Here is a 26,905-nt window from a genome sequence, read left to right on the forward strand (position 1 = left end):
TACGGACGTAATTGGTGCTGCTTTTCATTGGAGTCAATGAATAACGGCTCCAATTACGCGATCATCTGCCAGTTGTATCGTTTTAAAAAAGTAAAATATTATCGTTGTCGGCAGCACATCTCGCTGCTGACATGATAATAATGGATGGGGACGAGCGATCGGAGTAACGACCGCTCGTCCCCATACATAGATCCGTGTGACAGGAGCAAGCAAGCGCCGATCAACGATGTCTCATTGATCGGCGATTGCTGCAGCGGCCGCTTATCGGCCGGTGTAAAAGGGCCTTTACTTTCTGTTCTACTACAGAAGGGTGGTCTCTGACTTTTGCACAATACTTTTTTTATCAGTGAAAGCAATAACAGAGATTGTCTCCACAAGAAGAATAAACATGTTGGAAAAAAATTGATAAATATAATTATATAACATGTTTAGATTTTGCCTCAAGTCCTAAACTAAAAGCCTAAAAAACTTTTATGACTGTGAAATGCTTTACAATCATCCATCATATCTAAAAGTGGTAAATTCAATTGTATGGCGTAGGTAGGGGAGATTTTTCAATTTTTCAAGAAAGTATTTGACAATTTAACGAGATAAATATGAATTTTGGATTTAGGTTACTAACTTTTCTAGTCGCCTATATCATATTATTACTGGGCAGAGAAATATTAAGGCTATGTAATAAGAGAGGTATAGCATGGTATTAAGTGTTCAGGTAATTCAGGAAAGGCAGCAAGAACTTCCAAATCTGATGTCACATTTCAGGATATGCTGCTCATATTTTCTGTAGAAGCTGTTACCTGTGCAGAAAAGGCAATGTAAACAGAAAGAAGATTCAGGAGGAGACCAACTAATTCATTATTACTACATTCATTTGTAATTTGAAGTTTCATCATGGTTCCATTATTGAACGCGTCTGGCCATCTGTGAATTCCTGATAAAGGTTCTCACTCCTTGACATCCCATTATGGGTATATTTACACAGAAAATCTGCGACCATTCCTGTAATGTCGGGGTAGGGAGACAGACAGGTGAGCCCTAATCTACCCGCCACTCAGTCCCTGCCTACTTGCACGGCCCGTCCTAGGCGACGGCGTACAACTGGGCGACGGTCCCTACCCTCAATAAGTGCACGACAGACAAACAGACAAGGGTACACAGAAGCTAAGGGAAATGGGGCAGTTGCCCACGGCAACACTGTGAGCAACAAGAGTAGTGAACGAGCAGAGTCAAAACAGGAGTGTACGAGGTACCAAACGCAGAGCAGGAGAGTAGTCCGTAAAGCCAGGGTCAATTTGAAGCAGAGGTCAATAGTACTAGCAGGAACAGCAGAGCCAGGAAACCAGACAGAATCACAGGCAAAGGAAGAGCAGGAAATGAAGGTATAAATAGAGCGAGGGCGGGAGCTAGCTCCGTCTGGCCAGGCGGTGATAGGTTCTCCCACTCCTCAGCCTACCAGCCTGAGTGGTAGCAGATCGAGTCACTCTATTAGACCTAGGAGCAGATGCAGACTGATTAATCACAGGCGTCGACACAGAAGCTGTGTCTGGCAGATCCTTAACAATTCCATAGTACAAATTTACATTCTATGGATTTTAAAATCTGGACTGCAGGTCAGTTTCCGCACAGAAATTTTCCACAGCGTGTGGATGAGATTTGTGGGTACAGTTATACGCTGTAGATATTCGCCTGTAAATCCGTCTGGAAAATCTGCAACAATTCCCATACATAGCCACGAAGCCTGCATCACATTACTTTCCTTGCCGTTTACACAAGGTATACTTTCAATGTACTTCATAAGTGACTTCATTTGATGACAGCATTTACTTCACTTTCTATGTGCTTTGGTTCAGCTTTAGCTACATAAGGGTAAAGCTGGCCATACATGTAAAGATAATTGTGTGCTTTAGATAACAAGAGCAAATATCTGGCTAGGGCTTTATTCACACAAGCATTTCTTTAGCAACGGATTTGTGAAAAACAGACAGATGTCGTCGATGTGCTGTCCTTGTTTTTCACACACCCATAAACTACAAAGTGTGAGACTGATCCGCAAAAACAGACCAGAATGCGACATGTGGTGAGTTTTACGCAACAGACACTCGCTCCATGACAAATCCCGTACGTGTGAATAGCTCCATTGAATTGTATTCGTCCGTGTGATGTCAGTTATTTAACATACAGCACAAGGATGTGAAATATGCTCCTGTGAATAAGGCCTAAGGCCTAATTCACATGAGCGTTGAATACGTCCGTGTGACGGCCATTGAAACAAAGGCCATCACTCAGACCTATTTAATTCAATGGGGCAATTCACACGGCCGTTGTTTCCACGGAGCATATGAAGGGTCCGTGAAAATATAGGATATGTCCTATTTTTTTACGTTTCACGCATCCCTCCATAGACTCTGGTCTATGAGGGATGCATGATAACGCGTCCCGCATTGTACAGCACGGATGCACTGCCGTTTTTCACGTCCGAGGTTTGCAACACTCGTGTGAATCTAGCCTAAATAACAATAAATGTTGCAATAAGAGTCTGTGAAGATCAGAACGTCTGTGCATCAGAACTCTACTGGAAGGAGACCAAGTATTTCAAGCAGTTCAAGAATTGTTCAAGAGACAATCTCCCATATATGAACATGGGCTGTATATTGCTGGTTAAGAATTCGCTATATCCATACACGTTATATGTGAACAGATAAAAATATTTGCATCCTAGCCTCACAAAGACATCATGGTTCTTTCACCATACACAATAAACTGCAAGAAATGATATAGTGTTCATAAAGGAGTTGTATAAGATTAGAAAAAACATGGCTGCTTTCTTCCAAAAACAGTGCCACACCTGTCCACAGGATGTATGTGGTATTGCAGTTCAGCCTCATTAACTTCAATGGGGCTGAGTTGCAATACCAGATACAATTGATGGACCGGTGTGGTTCTGTTTCTAGAAGAAAGTAGACATGTTTCCCTATTCATGTACAACCTTTAACATATAAAGCCAGCTGAGGTATTTCATTAGTCACCTGGAAATTCAATGAACTGTATTAACCCCTTATCATCATTACATATAATATTGAGTGACTTACCGTATTCTGCTCCAAAATAAACATCACTTTATCTTGTTTCTAATTTCTTTCATTATTGATTTCAAGTCGTTTAGCTGCAGAGATACAATGGCAGATTGAGGATGCATAGAAAAGGATATGGCACCTAATGGCTAGTAGTGCAAAAAATACATTAATTTTACCTTTATTTCTAACTGTTGAAATCTGTTCTCCATCCTGCCGAGAAAGAAATGAAAAAAAAAATATATATTTAAATGTACCATCAACTTGATGATTTTTCAAGTGAACTTTGTCATGTTAACAAGCCATTATGCCAGAAAATAAAATAAATTTGTTGCAATGCAAAATAAATTGTACACATCACTTCACATAGTAGTGGCAGCCATATAGTGCGATTGAAGAAAGACTTGTATAAACTGGAGGACCTCATTGTAATTATTCACTAGATAGTGATAGTCTTTAAAGCCTCCTTCACACATAAATATTCCGGCATTTTAAACTGCGTGAAAAAATGCATGTTAAAATGCCAGAGTTTTGGAAAATGTTACAGCATTTTTGGTGGTGTTTTTTTATTGAGTATATGATTTTTTTCTGCCATATTTTAAGTCCTATAGAGAATCCTATGGGAAAAACGCTAGAACGAACGCCACACACAGAACATGCTGCATTTTGAAAAAAAGGCCACTGACCATAAAAAAAACAACAAAAACACCACAAACCAAAATGCAGTTGTATTTAGTGCATTTTATATTTCCCTATAGACTTTAATGTAACATCTCACTGCACTAAAAAAAATGCAGCAAAATGCTGTGTTTGAATCCAGCCACTACCTAAGGCTATATTCACATCTGCGTCAGGAAATTCCGTTGTTCTGCACTGTCAGAGGAGCAGAACAAGGGAATGTCGGATGCAACGATGCCGTTGCACCACGGACACCACCGGCAGCTGACAGAACCCATTGACTTTAATGGGTTACGTCGGCTTTATGTCGGGGTTGTCCATGGTTTTACCGGAAACAATACAGAGCATGCTGCGCTATTGTTTCCGGTAATTCCTGCCGGATCTGTCATGGAGGCCCATAACGGAGCCTCAAATCCAGATGTTAAAAAAGCCCCTAATGATTTTTTTGGGCTGCACTGTTTGCTAATCAACTTAAATATGTTCAGGCTATTGGTTAGTAACAAAAAACATGGGCCATGAGTGACTGTAATGGCCACAGACCGCCGCATTCAATCAGCTCCCAACGGCCGCGACCGCAGACCTCTGTCTTCTTGTCAGCATCTCCCTCCTCAGAGACGCCAGCACACGCGGCCGTCCTGTTCTGAAGTGTCCTCTAGGGCAGTGATCCCCAACCACAGGGCCGCCAATCAATACCGGGCCACGGATCATTTCGTACTGGTGGCCTCAGGGACTTTCGGGCGAAAAACCGCATGAAACTGTGGTGCAGTTTTACGCCTGAATGTCCGCTACGGAAAACTGCTGAGCAGGCCTCTGCAGACCGCTGCAGCCTGTGATTAGTTGCAGCGGCGGTCACATGGGATGAAACGTCATCCCAGAAGACCGGCCCTCTAACGTAATCCAGGCCGGCCCACTGGTCCCAGTTCCAATACAATTGAATTGAATGCTGGAGCAAGAGTGACGGCTCCTTGCCCCAGCATTCACTCTGCTGAGAGCGGCTCGGAGCAGGCAGGCGCGATGTTGGGACGGGGATAGGTAAGTAATTATGTTATTATTTTTTTATTAGGCACATATGGGGGCATTATACTGGGTTTGGGAGGGGGGGCTCATATGGTGGCAGCTATGGGGCATTATACTGTGGGGGCAGCTATGGGGAGCACTATACTATGGGAGGCATTATACTGCGAGGGGGCAGCTATGGGGGCATTATACTGTGAGGGGGCAACTATGGGGAGCATTATATTGTATGGGGCAGCTATGGCGAGCATTATATTGTATGGGGCAGCTATGGGGAGCATTATACTGTGTGGGGCAGCTATGGGGAGCATCATACTATGGGGCAATATACTGTGTGGGTGAAGCTATGGGGAACATAATACTGTGTGGGGGCAGCTATGGGGAGCATTATACTATGGGGCATTATACTGTGAGGGGGCAGCTATGGGAAGCATTGTACTATGGGGGCATTATAATGTGTGGGGGAAGCTATGGGGACATTATACCGTGGAGGTAGCTATGGGGGCATTATACTGTGGGGGCATCCATGGGTACTGTTGGGCAAGGCGGCTGGGCATAGGCGCGGGCAGGGGTCTGGTGGTGTTGGGGAGAGGTAGGCTGAATTCTTGCACCAGGGGCCATTAGCGTTTAGCTACGCCCCTGCTGCTATTTGTTGTGGATTTTACCTCCCCATTGAATTCAATGCGGAAAACCTGCAACAAATAAGCAGGTCCATTTCTGAGATTTTTTTCCGCTCAGTATTTACGTAGTGTGGATGAGACTTGTTTTATCTCATCCACTTTGTTGCTACTGTATTATGCTGCAGATTTTCTGCAGTATAATACAGGAATTATAATACAGGTATACACCGTATTTACGCAATGTGTGAACTGACTCTAACCCCCGCCCCCCGCCTCTGGAAAAATTTTCTTGCATCAAACTGGTCCACGGTGCAAAAAAGGTTGGGGCCCACTGCTCTAGGGTGCGCACGCTCGTTCCTGGCCTTGAAGGCCCAGAGTGCGCACATTCAAACAGTTACCAATTATCCACAGATCACCATGGACTAAAAAAAAGGGCTCTGCCCTTCCACTCCTTGCCTGAGCGTTTTTGTTGTATTCCCATGTTAGTCTTAGCAAAAAGAACCTTAGGTGTAACCTGTTCCCAGTGTTCCCGTATCCTGCTTCCTGTATCCCGTGCTGGGTTTGTTCCTGTGCCTTATCTAGTGTTGGAGTCATGTTGTGTCATCTGCCACGTCTGCTGTCATATACCATATCTGGTGTCATGGTATATGACAGCAGACGTGGCAGATGACACAACATGACTGTCGTACGCCACGTCTGGTGTCATCTACCATGCCTGCTGTCATACGCCACGTCTGGTATCATTTGATACGCCTGCTGTCATATACCACGTCTGGTATAATCCGCCATGTCTGGCGTCATCTGACACATCATGTTCCATCCGTGCCAAAGCCTCCGCTACTGTCTGGACTCTCACAGGTACACTTATGCTAAGGACTTTGCATAGACTTTATAGGCTATTGTTTGGCCAACTTCTACTCTGGGGGTCACATACCCCAGATTGTGACAGTGACAATGCCGGATCACAATGTTCTTGTTAAGATCCATTGCTGTTTGTGTCAGTCCACACTGAGTTTTTTGGTGCACATTTTGACGCGGAAGCCAGCGCCAAAATCCAGCCCAAATCGCCCCTATTGATTTCTATAGGAGACAGAGGCAGCTTTTGGCCGGCCGCGGAAAATAAAGAAGCATGTTCTTTCTTGCTGCGGTTTTCGCCTCTGAACTTACATGAAATCAATCGGAGGCAGAAAAAACCTGCGGAACTCGTTTCTGAACGTTTTTAGCTGCGTATTTTGGCCGCGGTCCTTGCATTAGTCAACGTCTGCTGGCAAAAAACACGCAGCAAAATACCTGCAAGGTAAAGCACAGGCACCTCAAGATCTGCCTCAAAATTCCTGAAATGGTACAGCCATACAGAACGATCCTTTCACGGTCGCAACGTGGCCAACAACCGCCCTGGCACTATGTAGGAGCGGCTGTCAAATACCTCGTTAAGGGGTATTCCGGTTACATGCGCATGCGCACTGCCGCTCCATTCATTCTCTATGGGAGCGCCGGAGATAGCCGAGTGCAGTGTTCGGCTTTTTCCGGCGCTGCCATAGAGAATGAATAGCAGGTATGTTGTTGTAATTTGCAAAATCGTGCGGCCATAAGGGGTGTATTAATTCATGGCCGCACGATTTTGCAGGTAAAGGGACGGTTTACCCGTGTTAACATGCGGCCACTAACAGGCTGTCTGACAGCCGCACTGAACATGGTGCCAGCGCAATTGTTAGCCGCGTTGCGACCGTGTCAGGGCCGCTCCATGAGGCCCTACCCAAAGAATTCCGAGGCATATTTTTTCTGCCTGCAAAAAACTCTGTTTTAACTAGGTCTTAGTCACATTGAATAGAAGTGTGGGTAGCATGCACGTTCATCTTTCTAACAGATTTCTACTTTAAGGCCGGATTCACACGAGTGTGTTCAGTCCGTAATATACGGTCCGCAGGTCGGCCGCATTTCCCGGACTGAGCACACTGCAGGGAGCTGGGCTCCTAGCATCATAGTTATGTACGATGCTAGGTGTCACTGCCTCGCTGCGGGAAAACTGTCACGTACTGAAAATATGATTACAGTACGGGACAGTAGTTCCGCAGAGAGGCAGGGACTCCTAGCGTCATAGATAACGATGATGCTAGGAGCCCAGCTCTCTGCAGTGTGCTCAGTCCGAGAAATGCGGCCGACCTGCGGACCGTATATCACGGACTGAACACGCTCGTGTGAATCCGGGATAAATGTGCTCTTTAGAGTGCAGAGTTAAAATGAGAAATATTTGCTCAGTGTTTATTGAAGATTGCCAAGAATCTTTATTAAAACCACATAATATTTAGTGATCTTCTAAAATGTATATACTGTATATTTACATACAGATCCTTGAATAAACAAAATAAGACCTGAGTGTAAAATACGTACTCCCTGACTGTGTACTAACATAGGCTCAAGTCCGCTGCCAACCATATATCTCTGCCTTAATCTACTGATACCTACCCAAACCCAAGGACTTTTCTGCTCTCCTCTTGTCTCTCATCACATCATCGTCTTCAAGAACTCACTACCCCAACACATCAGAGTCTCCAACCCTTCAAACTATCAAAAGCATCCTGCAAACCGACCTCTTTAGAAAGCTTACAACCTGCAAAAACGACTTCCCCTTTCCCCTTTCCCTCGTAGAATGTAAGCTTTCTTGGGCAGGGCGTCCTCTCCTTCTGTGTCAGTCTGTTACTCTGTAAGCTTATGTTGCCCATTGAATTTGCTTGTCATTTCCATCTGTTCACGCTATGTATTTAAATTCCTCTGTATTTCACTTGTAAAGCGTCCTGATAGTTAATGCTGGTGTGAAATAAATAAATAATAATAATAATAATAATAATAATAACAATGCCACTGTCTATATGACATCTGTCCATAATAATGTATAGAGTGTTCAATAACTATGCCAGTAATAAAACCAATTGAATCACTTTTGATATACTCCTAAATCCAGTGAGATGACCAGTACGGTCCAAAGTGTGATCATTCATCAAACACAATAATTCTAAACACCATATGGCTATATCTGGTTAAAATTATCTACAAGCCTATGTGCAAGCTTATGTACAATCAAGACTGATGAGAAACTTAAAGGGGTTGTCCAGATTAGAAACCCCATTTTCATGTACTGTATTAGGGAATTCTGAGTTAATAGACGGTAACCCCAATTTAGGATAAGCGGCCGGTGCAGGGAGCGCCGATCAGCGAGACATCTTTGATCGGCACTCGTTTGCTTGTGTTACACGAAGCTATGGATGGGGACAAGCGGTCATCACTCCGATCGCTCATCCCCATACATTATTGTCATGTCGGCAGCGCATCTCCCTGTTTACACAGTGAGATGTGCTGCCGACAACGATAATATTTTACTTTTTAAAAAACGATACAACCAGCAGATGATCGAGTGTTTGCTCGTTCATCTCCTGATCGATCCCGTTTACATAGGGCATTTATCGGTAGAACGCTCGTCTGCCTGATAATCATCCAGTGTAAAACCCACTTTACTGCAATAAAGGAGGAAGACACCTCTCCGCCACTTATCTTCAGATTGGACAGGTAAACACTCAATTTGTGATATCTTTTTTCCCCGATACAAGACATTAGAGAACTGGGAGAAGCGATAGACATTAGGTTGTCTGTGGATGCCATATCTAATATTTATAGTGATCCCGTCATGCAGACTATTTCCTTCTAGTCGTAATATTCTCTTCATACAATCCCACCACTTACTCCATGTTGTTGTGTGTCTGGCTGATCAGTTTCACCAAATAATTCTCCTTCATCACAGCCTCCCAAGCCAATGTCTCAAGATCATCCTTCTTATAGCCTAGAGACACAACCAATACATTACACACAAGGACATCTGATGAGGTTATTGCTGGTAGGAACATATCTGTCCACACGTATGAGGAGGAAATAATTAAACGGAATGGAGATTACGTGACCCAACCATGACCCGGAACTGAATGGCTACCCGTGAAATACCAGGTAAGCCAACACACCTTACTACCTTGCACCTCATCACATTTTTTAATAGGAGGGTTGGAAAAAAAAAAGCGCTTCTTCAAATGTACAAGCCATATAAACAATCATTATTATTCTTATTTAGGAGAAAATCTATAGAAAGACAAAATAGTTTAATGAAAAGCATAGCCTTCATGCAACAGGAAGAAATTAGGCTCTGTTCACATTCTGGCTTCCATGTGTAACACTGACGCTGTGTCGGAACCATTATACAACAGGTCCAGATGGTGCCCGATGTACCCCATTAATTTATTATAGGGTCCGCTGGGGTTCTGAAGAATAGTGCTACATGCTGTGGTATTTTTGCTATCAAAAGAAACAGAACCCCCATAGGAGGCTCACAACGCAGATGTGAACAGAGCTTTACTAACTCATAACTATGGAAGCCATGACTATGAACATTTACACAGAAAATCCAATGAGCAGGTCTAACCAACCCACTTATCAGCTTAGGAACACTCCAGACTAATGCCTGAGGAGGCGCTGCACGACACAGGGATTCTTTTTGGAGTTTTGGGTATCATGTGTTATGCACTGTTGGCAATGGTAGCGATAACTGTAATAGCATATAGGCATAGTTAAGTAAATATTTTTACACTTTCCTATAACACAGATGGATAGAAAAGAACCAGGATTGAGTGGGTAGCAACTCTGGAAGGACGGCATCAACATATCATGGCTGTTTTACCTAGACGCCAAATAACAAATGCCTATTCTCACTTGTAAAAATTGTCCAGGATAGTATGCAATGTTCTACTGACTTACAGCATGGTGTATGCTCTGCTTCTTGTTTCTTACAGCAACAGCTGAACATCTTCCTTAGCAACATGAAGAAATAAGCAAAAATAACAAAGGGAAATGGAATTGTCAATCTATTACAATATTCCTGAACCAGGAAATATCGCTGAAACTTCCAGACTTGGTCATTGTTTTCTTGAACTGATCCCACTGTGTACCTGGCATGGAAAAAAAAATGATTACTAACACTAGTAGCCGCAAAAACCTATTTAAAAAACGTATAAAGACAAATTCTGCAGCGTATCCTGCCTGTGTGCACAAGACTTAGTTCCCGCACAGAGTATACACTGCGGAATTTCTGAAACGGAATTCTCAGCGGAAATTTTGTAGCATTTACAGTAGCAGCAAAGTGGGTGAGATTTTGCAAATCTCAGTCACACTGCAGAAAAATAACACAGAAAAGTCGTACGGAAAGTGTTCTGCCGTGCGACTTTCACATCCGCATGTCAATTTATTTGGGTTAAATAGGGAGCAGTAATTATGAACTTAAATACGCCAGTTGACTTTTATAGCAGTTAGTACAGCGTTTACATGGCGGAAACACAGTAAAAAACGCTGAAACTCCACAGGTGCACATGAGGTCTGCTATAATCAATGCTTGCCGCAAAATCCGCAGGTAAAACCACTGCAGAAAAACTGTAGCTTTTTTTCGCACCAAAAATGCACTATTCGCTGTGGATTTCTGTGACTGAATTACCAAAGTTTTTTTAGATTCCTCTGCAGATTTTCTGTTGCAGAAATCTGCAGCGTATCCTGCCTGTAGGGAACATACCCTAAGGCCCTGTTCTCACAGTACAGAATTGCTTCATATATTGTATGAATTGTTTGAGGCCAAAACCAGAATTGGATCCAGGTGAGGAGATACGTTAAGGCCTTCCTTTATATATATTTTTTAGTTAAGGTTCCATTCCTGGTTTTGGCTTAAAAAAATACATGCAAAATTTGCACTGTGGGAACAAGGCCTAAGGGTAGTGATGCCCATTAATGGAAATTTGGCAAATGCTTTCAATAAACTTAGGGCCCATGCACACAAATATGTGGGTGAATTGCGGTCCTATTCATTTCTATGAGCCCATGCCATGCACACGACCGTGGTTTCCACGGTCTGTGCATTGCCCGGGAGCCTGGACCGCAAAAAGATAGGACATGTCTTATTACGGCCACATTTTGCGGTCCAGGTTCATTGAAATGAATGTGCACGGCCCGTGATTTGCGGGTGGCCCCCGGGACCGAGTTGCAAATCATGGGCCGTGCACACCACTACGGTCGGGTCCATGAGCCCTAAGGGTCCTTTTAAACCAGCCAATATTGGCTGTAAAAATAAGCGTCAATCAATGAGACAGCTCGTAGATCGGCGCTCGTTTGCTCCTTTTTACAAGGAGATAAGATCAGTAATGTATGGGGATGAGTGATAGTTACTACAATCGATTGTCTCCATGCATTTTCATCATGTCATCACCACATATCCCCGTTTACACAAGGGGGATCTGCTGCTGGCAACGATAATATTTTGTGCTGCATAAACAATACGATCAGCCGATGATTGAGCGTTTGCTCGTTCATCGGCTAATCGTTGCCCTGTTTACACAAGGCAATGATCGGAAACGAGTGTTCATATGAGCATTCGTTTGCCCGATCATTGGCCCGTGCAAAAGGGCCATAACTTGTTCTTATTGGAAATACAACAAACATATTAGGATGTTTTTGTTTGTTTTTTACTCACCCAAACATGGCAATGAGCAGGTTAACAAGCAGGATGTTGGTGGACAGCATGTAGATACAGACCAGAGGGATTGTGATCCACTCTGGGAATCTAGGTTGGTTGTCACCGTCCAATTCTACACATAGTGGTTTCGATTCATTCCCATTAATAGTGCAGTGATCAAAATCAATAGTGGTGCCTAGAAGCAGAAAGAAGAATATATGCAGTCACGCTAGAGCTGATGATGTGAAACTTATTAACTACTCTGCGTCAACTATTCTATGCCAGGTGTTATTTTCTTTCTTTTTACTATCTCCTCCTTGTGGCTTGACAATTCAGATTTGAACAGTAAATAATAAGAAAACAATCTGTCCCTTTATATGTAGGTGTATGATGTGGGTCCTTTACAAACAATATATTAATACTTCAATATTTTTTTCTATATTGGAGACATACAAATGTAAGAAACTGAGGTATCTACAATAATTACCATCCACATCGGCAATGTACTGTCCAAACACAGCCAGGTATGGCTCGTAAACAACAGAACGGAAAATCCATTCCCAGCGATGTTCATTCCATCTCAGGATTCCCTGCCGAGCAACTCCAAATGCAATCACCCAAACAGCAAAAAGGAAGAGGAAAAAGAATACATCGATGAGCTAAAAAAAAGAGAGAAAAAAATAAAAATAATATTTATTCACAAAGGTAATCCGTATATATTGTGTTTGTTTTTTTCAGAGTAAAAAACCTAAGGGATTTATTATTTGTAATAACGTTCCTTCTATTTCACAGATCTTGCCTAAAGCGCAACTCCAGTCAGATATGAAAGTGCTGTTAGGCCTTAGGCTGGATTCACACGAGCATGTTCGGTCCGTAAAGTCCCTAGTCCCTCGTCCTGTACGACGCTAGGAGTCCCTGCCTCTCCGTGGAACTACTGTCCCGTACTGAAAACATGATTACAGTACGGGACAGTTGTCCGGCAGCGAGGCAGGGACTCTTAGCGTCGTACATCACTATGATGCTTGGAGCCCGTCTCCCTGCACTGTGTTCGGTCCGGGACTTGCGGCCGAAATATGTTCCGTCCTTTACGAACCGAACATGCTCGTGTGAATCCAGCCTAATTCACACGTAATGGTATCACCATGTGTTTCCACTGTGATAAGTGAGGTGCAGCACTGTAGTGAAAAGGAACACCATTCTTACATGGGGTGCTACAGAACGGTTTTGCCATATACACAGTTCTAGGAAAATGTTAATTTAATTGATCGTAGCAAAAAAATGCAGTTATTCACATGTGGATTTTGTGGTGCGGTCATGATGCAATTTTGTGCTGCATCACTACCAACAAGCAATAGAGCTTCCCAATCTTATTCATAGGGTACAGTATTAGGGATAGTTAACACTGCGTACTTTGGCGCTGTTTTTGATGCAGAAACTGCTTCGGAAACAGCACCAAAAAAACGCCCAAAATTGGCCCCCATTCATTTCAAAGTGAGGCGGAGGCGTTTTTTTCCCCTGCGAGCGTTAAAAAAAGGAAGCAACATGCCCTTTATTCTGGCGTTTCCGTCTCTGACCTCCCATTGACATCAATGGTAGGCAGAGAAAGCGGTTTTCGTTGTGTTTTCTGCCTGCGGCACTCAACAGCCGCGGCCGAAAAATGCGGCACATGTTCTGCTGGCAGATCAAAATCTGCCTCAAAATCAGGAATTTTGAGGCAGATTTTTAAGCCTGCAAATAAAACTGTGTGAACGGGGCCTTATAGTAGTTTGCGCTAGTATAATAACGACATTTAACTCAGTTTATCAGACTAATATTTAAATAGGTCTGAATGTGCCAACCTGAGCCGGATCAAGGTTAGTTGAAGCACTTTTTTAGCCCAAAAATAGCTTAGTTTGGCAGAGCTCGCCATGCTTTTCTAACCAGCAGGTGGAGACAATGAGCACAGGAGAAAACACCCAGAGTAAAAAGAATGTAAGAATATTTATAAAAAAAAATATTTCAAAACGCTTTTGGTGTTAATCAATTGCATTTAAAATTGCTCTTTAAGATGATGTGAAAACCAGGAGAACACAACACCATCATTAAAATTTCTGGCTAGCATATGTCGCACATTGTCTACATGGTATGTTTGACATTAAACTGCCCTGGAAGCATTTATACCTATTACAGAATGGCCAAAAAAAATGTCCTAAACACTATCGGCATCAAAGTGGCTGCCTCTAAAATAAAGCCGGCACAGCGATCAGACGATCACTGTGGGTCCGCCTTCTGAAACCTCTGGCTGCAAACCATACACCCCACCTGCCAGGGCCAGCACCCGGTGAACTGGGGCAAGTGTCGGGGCGATATATGCACAGTGATGTCAGGAGGAGAGAAGGAATCCCAGGCAGAGCGCTAGAAGCGGCTCTGCTTCGGGACTCCATTTCTGGGGAAGCCCCTGACATCACTGTCCATATATGGACAGCACACAAAAAAATGGTGACAGCACACTGCAAACACCAATGTAACCTAAACCGCTAAGTGGTTTAGGTTACATTGGTGTTCGCAGTGTGCTGTCGCCATTTTTTTTGTGTGCTGTCTATTTGCAGTCTCAGGTGTTCTTGCACCTGCATACACGTATTGTGTCATTTTGTTGGAATGTGCTGTTCAAACTTTTGTGTTGTTTATGTGATTCATATATGGACAGTGATGTCAGGAGGAGAGAAGAAGACCCAGGCAGAGCGCTAGAAGCGGCTCTGCTCCGGGACTCCTTCTCTGGGGAAGCCCCTGACATCACCGTCCATATATGAACAGTGATGTCAGGAGCGGAGCAGTGTCCCAGGCAGAGTGCTAGTAGTGCTCTGCCCAGGACTATGGCTCTGGGGTTGCCCATGACAACACTGTCCATATGTGGACAGTGACGTCAAGGGCTTCTCCTGAAGCGGAATCCCCAGCCAGAGCGTCGGCAATGCTCTGGCTGGGGTTTCCACTAGAGGGAGCCCCAAAGGCGCTACCTACAGGGAGGGGGGCTGTGTGGCACTACCAAGGAGGCGGGCTGTGTGGCACTACCAGGGAGGCTGACTATGTGGCACTACATGGAAGAGGGGCTGTGTGGCACTATCAGGAAGGAGGGATGTGTGGCACTACCTGGGAGGGGGCTGTGTGGCACTACCTGGGAGGGCTGTGTGGCACTAAATTTATGGGGGTTCAAACTGGGGGCCTAACGTCTATATGGGGGCACAAAGTGACGTTTTCTTCCATTTTACTGCTGCCGTGAGTTCCCCCACAAAGGGACCTACTAAGTCGGTGTCGCCCATTGGCCCACATAAACCTGGAGCCGGCCCTGCCACCTGCTGTGGCCATCTGCTTTGGCCAAGCAGGGAATCACACTCTATGATGTCCATGTGCCCTAATAGCTTGTCTTAGGGAGTTAGATTTATAAACATTTAACTCTGTCATTTTCTCCTCACCATTCTTTGCAGCATTATAATCTTTGGTCCAAGGTTTCGACTGACAGTGAAGATGTGGATGAGGCGGACAGTGAAAATGATATAATCCAGGCAGAAAATGACTCTTCCAGTATACAGTGAGCTGGAGTTAGAGCTGTGCATTCTGAGGAGAGAATATAATATCACAGAGAAAAACAGCTTTATATCCACATCAAAAGTTATACTTATTTTTTTATTTTCCTTCTTATTCACTGAGTTTCCTTTATTATATTTGTTTCAAGTATTTCTAAACTGCATAAATAGCATGGAAAGACTCCCGATTATGGATTATGATTGAGGGATAAAAGACGCATGGCTAGATGATACACATGGCAACGGGGGCGTAACTAGGAAAGACTGGGCCCCATAGCAAACTTTTGACTGGGGCCCCCCGTCCCCTGGGTGTCACACAACCCCCCCCCCCTTGTAGATAGTGCGTTTTTTACAGCCCCCCCCCTGTAGATATCTACAAGGGGGGCTGTATGGCGTTCTCTACAGGGGAGGCTGTATGGCGTTCTCTACAGGGGGGGCTGTAGGGCGTTCCCTACAGGGGAGGCTGTATGGCGTTCTCTACAGGGGGGGCTGTATGGCGTTCCCTACAGGGGGGGCTGTATGGCGTTCTCTACAGGGGGGGCTGTATGGCGTTCTCTACAGGGGGGGCTGTATGGCGTTCTCTACAGGAGGGGCTGTATGGCGTTCTCAACAGGGGGGGCTGTATGGCGTTATCTACAGGGGTAGCTGTATGGCGTTATCTACAGAGGGGGCTGTATGGCGCTAGCGCCATACAGCCCCCGTGTAGAGAACGCCATACAGCCCCCCCCTGTAGGGAACGCCATACAGCCCCCCCCCCCCCGTAGGGAACGCCATACAGTGTCACCCCTCCCAAAAAAGTCTGTCCTACAGTGTGTCCTACTAAAAGACATGTATCCCCTATCCACAGGATAGGGGATACATGTGTGATCGCTGGCAGCGATAGGGAGAACGGGGGAAAGTCCCCCAAGTCCTCCATGACTAACCTCTGACTTCAGGCGTCTGCGCAGCTCAATAAAAATGTATGGAGCGCTGGTCACGCATGCGCACAAGCGCGACCGGCGCTCCATTCATTTCTGCGGAGCTGCCGACACAGACCCCAGAAGTCTGAGGTTTGTGATGGAGAACTTCAGGGGACTTTCAGTCTCCCGTTCTCCCTATCGCTGCCAGCGATCACACATGTATCCCCTGTCCTGTGGATATCCTGTGGATAGGGGATACATGTCTTTTGCTTAATGATACCTCCCTGCTCTGCCATAGTGTTAAGTGGCGTCGCGCTGTAGCAGCCATAGCGGCAGCTAGCGGAGCGTCCAGCCATGGTGGGGGCCCGTGTCGGCGGGCGACACGGGCCCACTCATGCCGCGGGCCCCGTAGCAGCTGCTACGGCTGCTATAGTGGTAGTTATGCCACTGCATGGCAACAATGTGGCATGAAGCTCATCCACTAAAAAAACACGTATGTAAATACAGTACATTCAGTCTTTGCTATTGTTCTGTCGTCATCGGTGGCCACTATTCACTTCAAAGCAGTTCTAGCACTTCTATGGATAATCTCATCATAGCACCGTTTCTTAGTACTACGTCAGGCTTTATAGCTGCTATTTTTATGATGCAGTTTTCTCCATTAAAATAAATGGGAAAAACTGCAGTTAAGCCTCCCTCACACACAATTATTTTTTTCTCTGCGCTTTTTTGCTTGTAAAAATACCATGAATTTCAAGCATTTTTCATTGCATTTTTTACAAACGCAGGAAAAACATTCCAAAAAAACTTTGATTTTTTTTCAAAAAACAATATGTGTGAAACTACGCTAAAAACATGACAAAACCATCTGGCACTGTGATAATGTGATAAAAAAAACTGCCATGTTTGAACATGCACATGCATTAGGTCTTACGCACACGGCGTAATGGTAGGAGGCTGTACAAGGGCACATGCCATCGTACTATGCTCTGTTTTAATGCTGTACATATGGAGGTTCGTACATATAATGTGTATGGTAGCGTCCCCAATCTGCCCCGACGGCAGATGTCGGAGGAGAGAAGAGTCGGGCATGTTGAATTTCAACATGCCCAATCCTTTTATTCCTTAGTAGATAAGCCACTGGCAGAGGAGTCTGGCAGCAGCTTTCTTCCTTCTCCCCATTATAAAAACATGTACACTTGGTAGCTTTAGAGCAGAGGTCTCAAACGCGCGGCCCGCGGGCTGCATGCGACCCCAGAGGCTGCCATCGGCGGCCCGCTGACAGCGGGAGAGCAGAGAGCAGGCTGAAGGAAGAGCGCCGTACACACCCCCTGTAGTTAGTGCCACACCACACACCCCACCGTGTGGACAGCGTTGCACCCCCCCCCCCCTCTCTATAGATAGCTTCATTGGAGCTCCCTCTAGGAGTGGAATTCCAAGCCAGAGCGCTCGGGATTCCACTGATAGACGTGGCCCCTGCGGTAACTGTCAATATGTGGACAGTGACGTCAGGAGCTCCTCCAGGAGAGGAATCCCTGGCCAAAGTGCTGCAATGCTTTGGCTAGGGATTCCACTCCTAGAGGGAGCCCAATGGAGCTATCTATAGGAGGATATCTGTGGCACTATCTACAGAGGGGTGTGCGTGGCACTATCTACAGAGGGGTATGTGTGGCACTATCTACAGAGGGCACTGTGGCATTATCTACAGAGGGCACTGTGGCATTATCTACAGAGAGCAATGTGGCATTATCTACAGAGGGCACTGTGGCATTATCTAGGGGGGTGTGGCACTATCTACGGGGGGTGTGGCAGTATCTATAGTGGGCACTGTGGCATTACCTACAGAGGGTACTGGGGAATTAACTACAGAAAGCACTGGAGAATTATCTAGGGGGGTGTGGCTCTATCTACATGGGCACTGTGGCATTATCTATGGGGGGTGGCAGTATCTACAGAGGGCACTGTGGCACTATCTAAAAAGGGGCTGCCCAATCTTGACATTCTTGTGTCTGCCAAACGCTGCCAACTGTGCAGCCGGACTGCATTCAGCAACACTTAAAGAGACTCTGTCACCACATTATAAGTGCCCTATCTCCTACATAAGTAGATGGCTGCTATAATGTAGGTGACAGCAGTGCTTTTTTATAGAAAAACCGATCTATTTTTACCACGTTATGAGCGATTTTAGATTTATGCTAATGACTTTCTTAACCCCTTAAGGACACGGCCAATTTTGGCCTTGAGGACAGAGAAATTTTTTTACATTTCCCTCTTTGCATCCCGACGCTCATAACACTTTTATTTTTTGTACGACGTAGTTGTATGAGACTTTGTTTTTTGCGGGACGAGTTGTACTTTATGTACGTACCATTTTTTGGTACAAATACATTATCGTTTCATTTCTATACATTTTTAATTAGATTAAAATGCAGAAAAAAAGCAGTTGCGCAGCAGTTTTAATATTTTTTTTTTTACACCATACACCGATCATCATAAATAATGTTATACATTTGTAGTACAGGTTGTTACGGTCGTGGCGATACCAAATATGTCTATATTATTTCATGTTTTGGGACTTATATTTTAAAAAGTTGATTTATTATAAAAAATTTGTGTTTCTGTGTATTTTATTTACTATTTATTTATTTATTTACCATTATTTTTTTTTTACATTCATTTAACTTTTTTTTAATCCCATAAAGGGATTTATCATTTTGATTTTGATTTTGTAACTGCAATGTACTGGCATAGATCTATATGCCAGTACATTAGCCTGTGTACTGATTGTACACAGGCAGTTGTGTACCTCAGTATGCCCTAACAACAGGAAATACGTTCAGACAGCCCTGGGGTCCTTCAATGGACCCTGGGCTGTCTGGCCATATGAGTTATGGGCTTTGATCGCGTCACAGTTATTTTCTGTGACGCGATCAATGTGCAGTCCCCTCTCCTTGAACGCCGCGATCAGCTTTCATCGCGGCGTTCAAAGGGTTAACAGCGGAGAGAAGATGTTTCTCTTCTCTCCGCTGTCAGAGCGGGGCCGTGGCTGTGTATTACAGCCGTTGCCCCGCTCTCAATCGCGCGCACAGACGTGCGCAGGGACGGCTGTCACACAGGACGAGTATGCTCGTCCTAATGCGCAAAGTGCTCGCCGCTCAGGACGATCATACTCGTCCTGTGTCGGCAACCAGTTAATGTCCAACTGGGCATGTTTTTACTTTAGACCAAGTTGGCGTTGTACAGAGGAGTGTATGACGCTGACAAATCAGCGTCATGCACTTCTCTCCATTCATTTACTCAGTGCATAGGGATCCTGCTAGATCAGTATGTGCTGTCTTATACTGACACATTAACGATACTGAAGTGTTTCGTGATGTTTAGTGAAGTCAATGGGAGTCAATTTCGGCCGTTTTTTGTTTCAAATCTCTTTTTATTATTTTTTTAAGAGAAACAATAATTAACATATGTCGACAAGATAAGATATATGCAATCAGATAATGCAAACATCAGCAAAATTGAAAGCGTAACAGTATATCACCGTACAATCACAATGATATACACATGTAAGCAATATACATTATGAAAGTGCCTTTTTAATAAACCCATTCACATCAGAAAAATAGACTGCGTGACTTTAGTGATCACACATCTGAATAAATATTATGAAGAAAAGAGGTTAATGGAAATCCCCCAAAAAAAACAATCTATTGAAGAAAGAGAAAAGAATCTTATCTAGATTCTACCTACAAGTGTTTATATAAACCACTAGTCAGATGCAGACCTACCAAACCCATTGGTGTCAGCTTGGTACGCTGTACAGGAGCTCCAGATCTTCTGGTACTTAGCTAGTTTGTGTTGTGACCGAAAAGACAATTCCTCCATTCTCGGGATTTGGGCCACCTTCTTGAGCCAGTGTGCTATGGGGGGGGGGGGGGGGCATTCTATTTTGCGCCAGTATAAAGGTATCATCCTTTAGCAATTGAGACCATAAAGATTTATTCGGAAAGACAATGTCTCTCGGGAAACAACCCAAAAACAGCATAGGAGGTGTTAGTGAAGGAGCACCTGGGCACAGAGATTTCAATATGCACTCCACCTCACACCAAAAGGGTTTGATCAAATCGCAATCCCACCAAATATGAGTATAAGAGCCCCGATGAGCAAGACACCGCCAGCATACCGAAGGAATTGCAGCATCAATCCTGTTTAAAAGCTCAGGAGTTTTGTACCATCTACTAACAAGCTTATAATTTGTTTCTTGCAAATTTATACACCAAGAGGGACCACTACTCAACTTATATATCTGCTAAATTTCTGCAGGTTCAAATTTGATACTCAATTCAGTTTCCCAAGATATTATATAAGGCAATAAAGGAGCTGCAGACATAGAGAGAAGTTTAATGTCTGCTCTTGTCTCTTTTTAGCCAACAGTGCCATAAGTTTAGATCCTCTATTCCCATAGACATACATAGCGTGTTCAGTGTATAAATATGCTTTAGATGCTCTCAAATTTAAAATTGTTTTAAGATGTTCTCTTTGTACAGTCTGCTCCTCTTGTACTTGTGTTGCTAAAGATTTCTTATGTTGACCCTCTAACTGAAGTATTTTGGCTAAGGTTTCATCCAAGTCTTTCCTATGTGACTTCTTAACTCGGGTGCACAGGGATATAAACTCACCCCTCATAACGGCTTTATGGGCTTCCCAAACAATAGGTTTAGCAATCGCGTCATCTACATTTTCCTGAAATTATTGAACGCCAGCTACAGAGAAGTGCAAGAAATCAGGAATGTAGCAGCACTCACTGTTTTGCTCAGGGCCCAATAAGCTATGACCACGTGTCGTAGCGGTTAAGCAGATCCCACTGCCTCGGTCGTAAGTCCCGTAAAACAGTACGCGGCTTCAACCACAACCAGGCCCCTGACCTGTCAGGTCTCGTATGCCGGTGTATCTGCTGTATCGCCGCCAGGTACGAACTTGGACCGAATCCGGAGGTCAGAGAGCGCAGAGATAGGAGCCAAGGGGGGGGGGGGGTGGCAGCAGGAGAGGAACGGTCCTGATCAGTGCAGACCACGAGGGAAGGCCCCACTACAGGTAGTTGTCTCTTACCCGAGCCGTAGAGCCGAAATAGTCTCCTCGTTAGACCCGTGGTAACAATGTCTCAGTCTGGTGATGTTCTCCACCAAATAGCAATCCGTCCAAACTCGGATTGCCTCAGATTGTCTTCAATAGGCAGAGAGCGTTCCTTCTATGCGGCCATCTCGTTCAGCGCGCTAAACACGCCCCCTATTTTGCCAATTTTTGCCGTGTTTTTTGCCACGGTTTCCGCGGCAAAAACCACTGCAAAAAAACTCTGTGTGAACAGGGCCTTAGTGTTTTTCCGAGTTAACAACCCCTTAAAGATTTCTACCACCTAAACACATAGATTTACATTTATCCACATTTGATGTAGGTTCCAAATCACACAGTGGCCCACATTTACTAATGCTGTCTAATAGTTAGACAGTGAAAATCCAGACCAGGCAGGAATAAAATGTGCCAAATTTATCACAGTGGTGCATGCTATATAATTTTGGCCCATCTTGCATGACACTTTTCCTTATACCATTTTTGATTCACTTATTTTGCGCCAGAATTTTGTGCTAGTTATTTGGCAAATTTTTTGGGCACATTGGCCATGCCCCATTTCCGGAAAACCTTATCCCTTTCGCCCTAAGTCACATCCCCTTTTCGAAACACTTTAAAAAAATGTCTTGTAAGGTACAAAAATTGCGCCAAACTGCGCCAATTTGCTTAAAAATGTGGCACATTTTTCAATGCTTACTAGACCCAGACACGGTAGGAAATCTAACCCAGTGCATCTACTTCAGCTTATAGGAAGCTTCTGAGATTCTGTTTACTGACAATGGTTGTTACGATGGATAAGTTATTAATATTTCACGTTATGAGATTATTTGATTTGTTGATTAATTTAGATGGTTGATCCAGGGGTTTATACTAACGGTTATATTTAAGAATTATTATTTTCCTTAAATGAAGATAATTGGCAACTTCCTCACCTCACATGCATTTCTTTGGATCAACACTGCATGATGATAGGTTTATCTAGATAGATTTGTGTCCCGTTTCAACCTATGCAAGTATGTAACATCAGAACTAAATATGAACCTAAAATGAAGGAAAAATAGTTACCTAAACACAATCCCAGCAATAAAATACAAGATGCCCAAGATATCCATAATGTTCCACAGGTCAATAAAGTACTTCACTCCACTCATATACATCTGTAGATTAAAAAAAAAGTGTTTAGCTGCCTTGTACATATATGCAAAGTATGACCCATTGCTGTTTAAATCTATATTAGGGGTATTCCTAACTCAGACATTTGAGGCATATCCACAGAAAATGGCATAAATGTATGCCACTGGTACCCACATCTATGTAGAGAAAAGGGGTCCCCTAAACTCACAAAGTAAATGGAGAAAGCCACGTGGCCACCTCTGAATTCATTCTCTGCCTGGATGTGGTGGCAGGATGGAGGGCCCCCGTTCTCGACATAGGTGTGGGTAGATATTCTATGGACAGGATCGGCCTTCGGTTGAATGGCGCCCTGTACGGGACTCTCTAATGCTGACCTCCACAAATTAAAAATTGACCACATATATAGACACGCACAGACTGGAACATATACCGTATACTGGTCATACATGAAGACATATTTAGACATACAGACAAATAAATAAATAAATATATTTATATATATATATATATACACACACACATAGGTAAATATATAGACATACATACAAACAGACACAGATACACACACACATATATACATGCACTGAGACACATATACACACACATAGACCCATATATAATAGATAATAGATAGGACTGCATATAACATCTACTACATTATCTATATAACAACACAGATAACACGGTAAAGTAATAACTCTGAGTACAGATAATGTAGTAGATGATACCTGCAGTCCTATGTAACACCACAGATAACACAGTCATAGCTCTCTGAGTACAGATAATGCAGTAGATGATACCTGCAGTCCTATGTAACACCACAGATAACACACAGTCATAACTCTCTGAGTACAGGTAATGTAGTAGATTATACCTGCAGTCCTATGTAACACCACAGATAACACAGTGATAGTTATCTGAATACAGATAATGTAGTAGATGATACCTGCAGTCCTATGTAAGACCACAGATAACACAGTCATAGCTCTCTGAAAACAGGTAATGTTTTGACTGAATCAATAGCGCAGTCGACTGCGCTATTGGTTCCATCAAGAACATCGGAACCCTGTCACAACGGTGATAGACAGAAACCATTAGCTAGGTTTCCGTCACCATTGATATCAACGGACCGACGGAAACCTCAGACAGAACCCGATGTATACAAATAGTCACTTACCATCTCTCCTTGCTCACAGGTTTCTTGCAGGACAGGCTGGGACGGAGCTTCCTCCTCTGCTCTTGCTGACTCTGCTTCCTCCGTGAGTGTATTGAGAAGCTGAGAACAGAACTCAAACGGCCTGCCCCGTGGCGCCCCCTACATGCTGGGAGGCTGCAGGACCCTGTGCACTCGCACAGATCGCACACGTCCAAGGCCGGCCCTGTCTTTGGAGATGCCATAAATGTGTGAATTGGGAATACCCTTTGGATCAAGTAAAGATTATGTCCCCCTAGGACATAAACTTCACTTGAAACTTCACTTCACTTGAAACTTCAGGTGAAGTTTATGTCCCGCTGATTGAACAATTGACGTTTATATTCCCCGGCTTCCTCAGTGACATTGGGGGAGATATATCAAGCTGTCTTAACCCCTTAATGACCAGGCCTGAAAAGGCCTTAATGACAAGCTAAATTTTTCTGTTTTTGCCTTTCTGCATTTCAGCAGTCATAACTTTTTTATTTTTTCATTGACGTGGCTGTATGAGGCCTTGTTTTATGCGGGAGAAATAGTAATTTTTTTTCCCGCAGTTTGGGGGTAGAAATTTTTTTATTTTCATGGCGTGAATATAGGAAAATGTGATTCTCTGCATAGTTTTTCTCTTTGATCACGTCACCGGTTTCGAGATCAAAGAGGGGAATTCCCTTTGATCTTGCTGTGGTCACGGACCGCGGCGATCAAAAGGGTTAAACAGCTGGGTCAGAATGCTTTCCGACCCCAGCTGTATTTAGCAGGCTGCTCTAAGATCAGGAGCTGTAAGTTACATCTCCTGCTTAGAGTATAAGCGCTCACACGAGCGCTCATCAGCCTCTTCTACAGCGACGCCAAAAGACGTCGCTGCAGACGAAGAACCTGCACCGCCTGCCGTCAAAAGACGGTGGGCGGTCATTAAGGAGTTAAGAATGTTCTTTGTTGCCCATAGCTTTCCTATATTAATGAGCTCTGCCGTGATTGGTTGCTATGGGCAACAAAGGACATTCTTACTATAAGACAGCTTGATAAATCTCCCCCATTAATCGCAATTTTTTGTTGCCCTAGATTTAAAATATATTGAGGTTTCTTTGAGAAGACGCTCCAGCCGAATATAGTTGGTATGAATAAATTCAATGTCATTGAATTCATGAAACAGCACTATTTACTCGCAAACAATCTGGACTTCGAAAACTGCCATCAACCTCTGTGTTGGACCACTCGTCGCCTATGTTCTGATGGATATTCTTGGAAGTGTATTTACAAGAACTGTGCGTCATCATGAGTATCCATCAGAAAGGGTTCTTTCTTTGAAAAGTCGCACATCTCTCTGAAAATGTGGCCGCACATTACTTACCTCAGGTGCTTGGAAACACAATCTGCACAACTGACTGGAATATCTGAACGCACCATAGTTGATGTTTTTAACGTTTATCGTGAAGTATGTAGTGTCTATTTTCGTACTAACCCAGTTTTGCTCAGTGGCCCTGGTCGTTATGTTTAAGTTAACGAGTCTTGTTTTAGTCATAAAATAAAATATCATTGCAGTTGTACCCCGGATCGCAAAATATGGGTCTTTGGGATTGTGGACACGCGAATAACGACAGCTATTGAGTATGTGGAAGTTGTTCCTGATAGAAGTGCTGAAGCCCTCCTTCCTATTATTTGACGTGTGGTGCGCCCAGGTTTGACGGTGCACAGTGATTCCTGGCCTGCCCACAACAATATTCAACTGGCAATGAATTTGACTCATGAACGTGTCAATCACAGTGATCGATTCGTTTTTCCAACTGGTGCCCACACGCAACATATAGAGTCTTACTGGAATAAATGTAAGGCTCGTTTCAAGATGAAAAGTGGTGTTCTTCTTGATTTGCTTCCTACATATCTTGCAGAATTCATTTAGAGAGATCAGTTTGGCAAAGACACACTTAAAGAGGCTCTGTCACCAGATTTTGCAACCCCTATCTGCTATTGCAGCAGATAGGCGCTGCAATGTAGATTACAGTAACGTTTTTATTTTTAAAAAACGAGCATTTTTGGCCAAGTTATGACCATTTTTGTAATTATGCAAATGAGGCTTGCAAAAGTCCAAGTGGGTGTGTTTAAAAGTAAAAGTCCAAGTGGGCGTGTATTAGGTGCGTACATCGGGGCGTTTTTAATACTTTTACTAGCTGGGCGCTGTGAAGAGAAGTAACATCCTCTTCTCTTCAGAACGCCCAGCTTGTGACAGTGCAGATCTGTGACGTCACTCACAGGTCCTGCATCGTGACGGCCACATCGGCAGCAGAGGCTACAGTTGATTCTGCAGCAGCATCAGCGTTTGCAGGTAAGATCGACTTACCTGCAAACGCTGATGCTGCTGCAGAATCAACTGTAGCCTCTGGTGCCGATGTGGCCGTCACGATGCAGGACATGTGAGTGACGTCACAGATCTGCACTGTCACAAGCTGGGCGTTCTGAAGAGAAGTGGATGTTACTTCTCATCAGAGCGCCCAGCTAGTGAAAGTATTAAAAACGCCCCGATGTACGCACATAATACACACCCACTTGGACTTTTACTTTTAAACACACCCACTTGGACTTTTGCAAGCCTCATTTGCATAACTACAAAAATGGTCATAACTTGGCCAAAAATGCTCGTTTTTTTAAAATAAAAACGTTACTGTAATCTACATTGCAGCGCCTATCTGCTGCAATAGCAGATAGGGGTTGCAAAATCTGGTGACAGAGCCTCTTTAATACTCTGCTTCTGCATATTGCAGAGCAGTTTCCTATTTAGGATTATGAAGTATGATTATGATTATGTTTGTTTATGTTTATAAATAAATAAATTGTTATCACTAAAAATATTGACAGGGGAGATATACAGCATTTGTGTTAATAACATGGATCAAGTGAGGATTATGTCCCCCTAGTGAGAAAGCAGGGGGACATACTCTTCACTTTTTCAATCAGGAGGTCATAAACTTCACTTTATCCTACATACATACACAACAAATGGGCAGAGCCATTAAGATTAGTTTAGAGATTTGGAAAACCCAGAGCTGAAAGGGGAATGAAAGGACCACCACCAATGCTACA

The 26,905-nt window shown here is 43.8% G+C and overlaps 1 protein-coding gene across 1 annotated transcript in view; it reads right to left on the minus strand.

Moving 5' to 3' along the window:
* Positions 1-9,117: 9,117 nt before the first annotated feature.
* The window catches only part of TRPM8 (transient receptor potential cation channel subfamily M member 8), a 65,771-nt gene continuing 47,983 nt past the window's right edge, over positions 9,118-26,905 (minus strand). Inside the window, exons 18-23 of the mRNA XM_075831175.1 lie at positions 22,567-22,658; positions 15,368-15,509; positions 12,406-12,577; positions 11,937-12,114; positions 10,181-10,371; positions 9,118-9,218 (exon numbers count right to left, since the gene is read on the minus strand). Coding sequence (XP_075687290.1) covers positions 9,118-9,218; positions 10,181-10,371; positions 11,937-12,114; positions 12,406-12,577; positions 15,368-15,509; positions 22,567-22,658 — 876 coding nt within the window. The remainder of the gene's footprint in view (positions 9,219-10,180; positions 10,372-11,936; positions 12,115-12,405; positions 12,578-15,367; positions 15,510-22,566; positions 22,659-26,905) is intronic.

Source organism: Rhinoderma darwinii, chromosome 6 (genome assembly GCF_050947455.1).
Source record: "Rhinoderma darwinii isolate aRhiDar2 chromosome 6, aRhiDar2.hap1, whole genome shotgun sequence".
In the NCBI taxonomy this organism is placed as follows: Eukaryota; Metazoa; Chordata; class Amphibia; order Anura; family Rhinodermatidae; genus Rhinoderma; species Rhinoderma darwinii.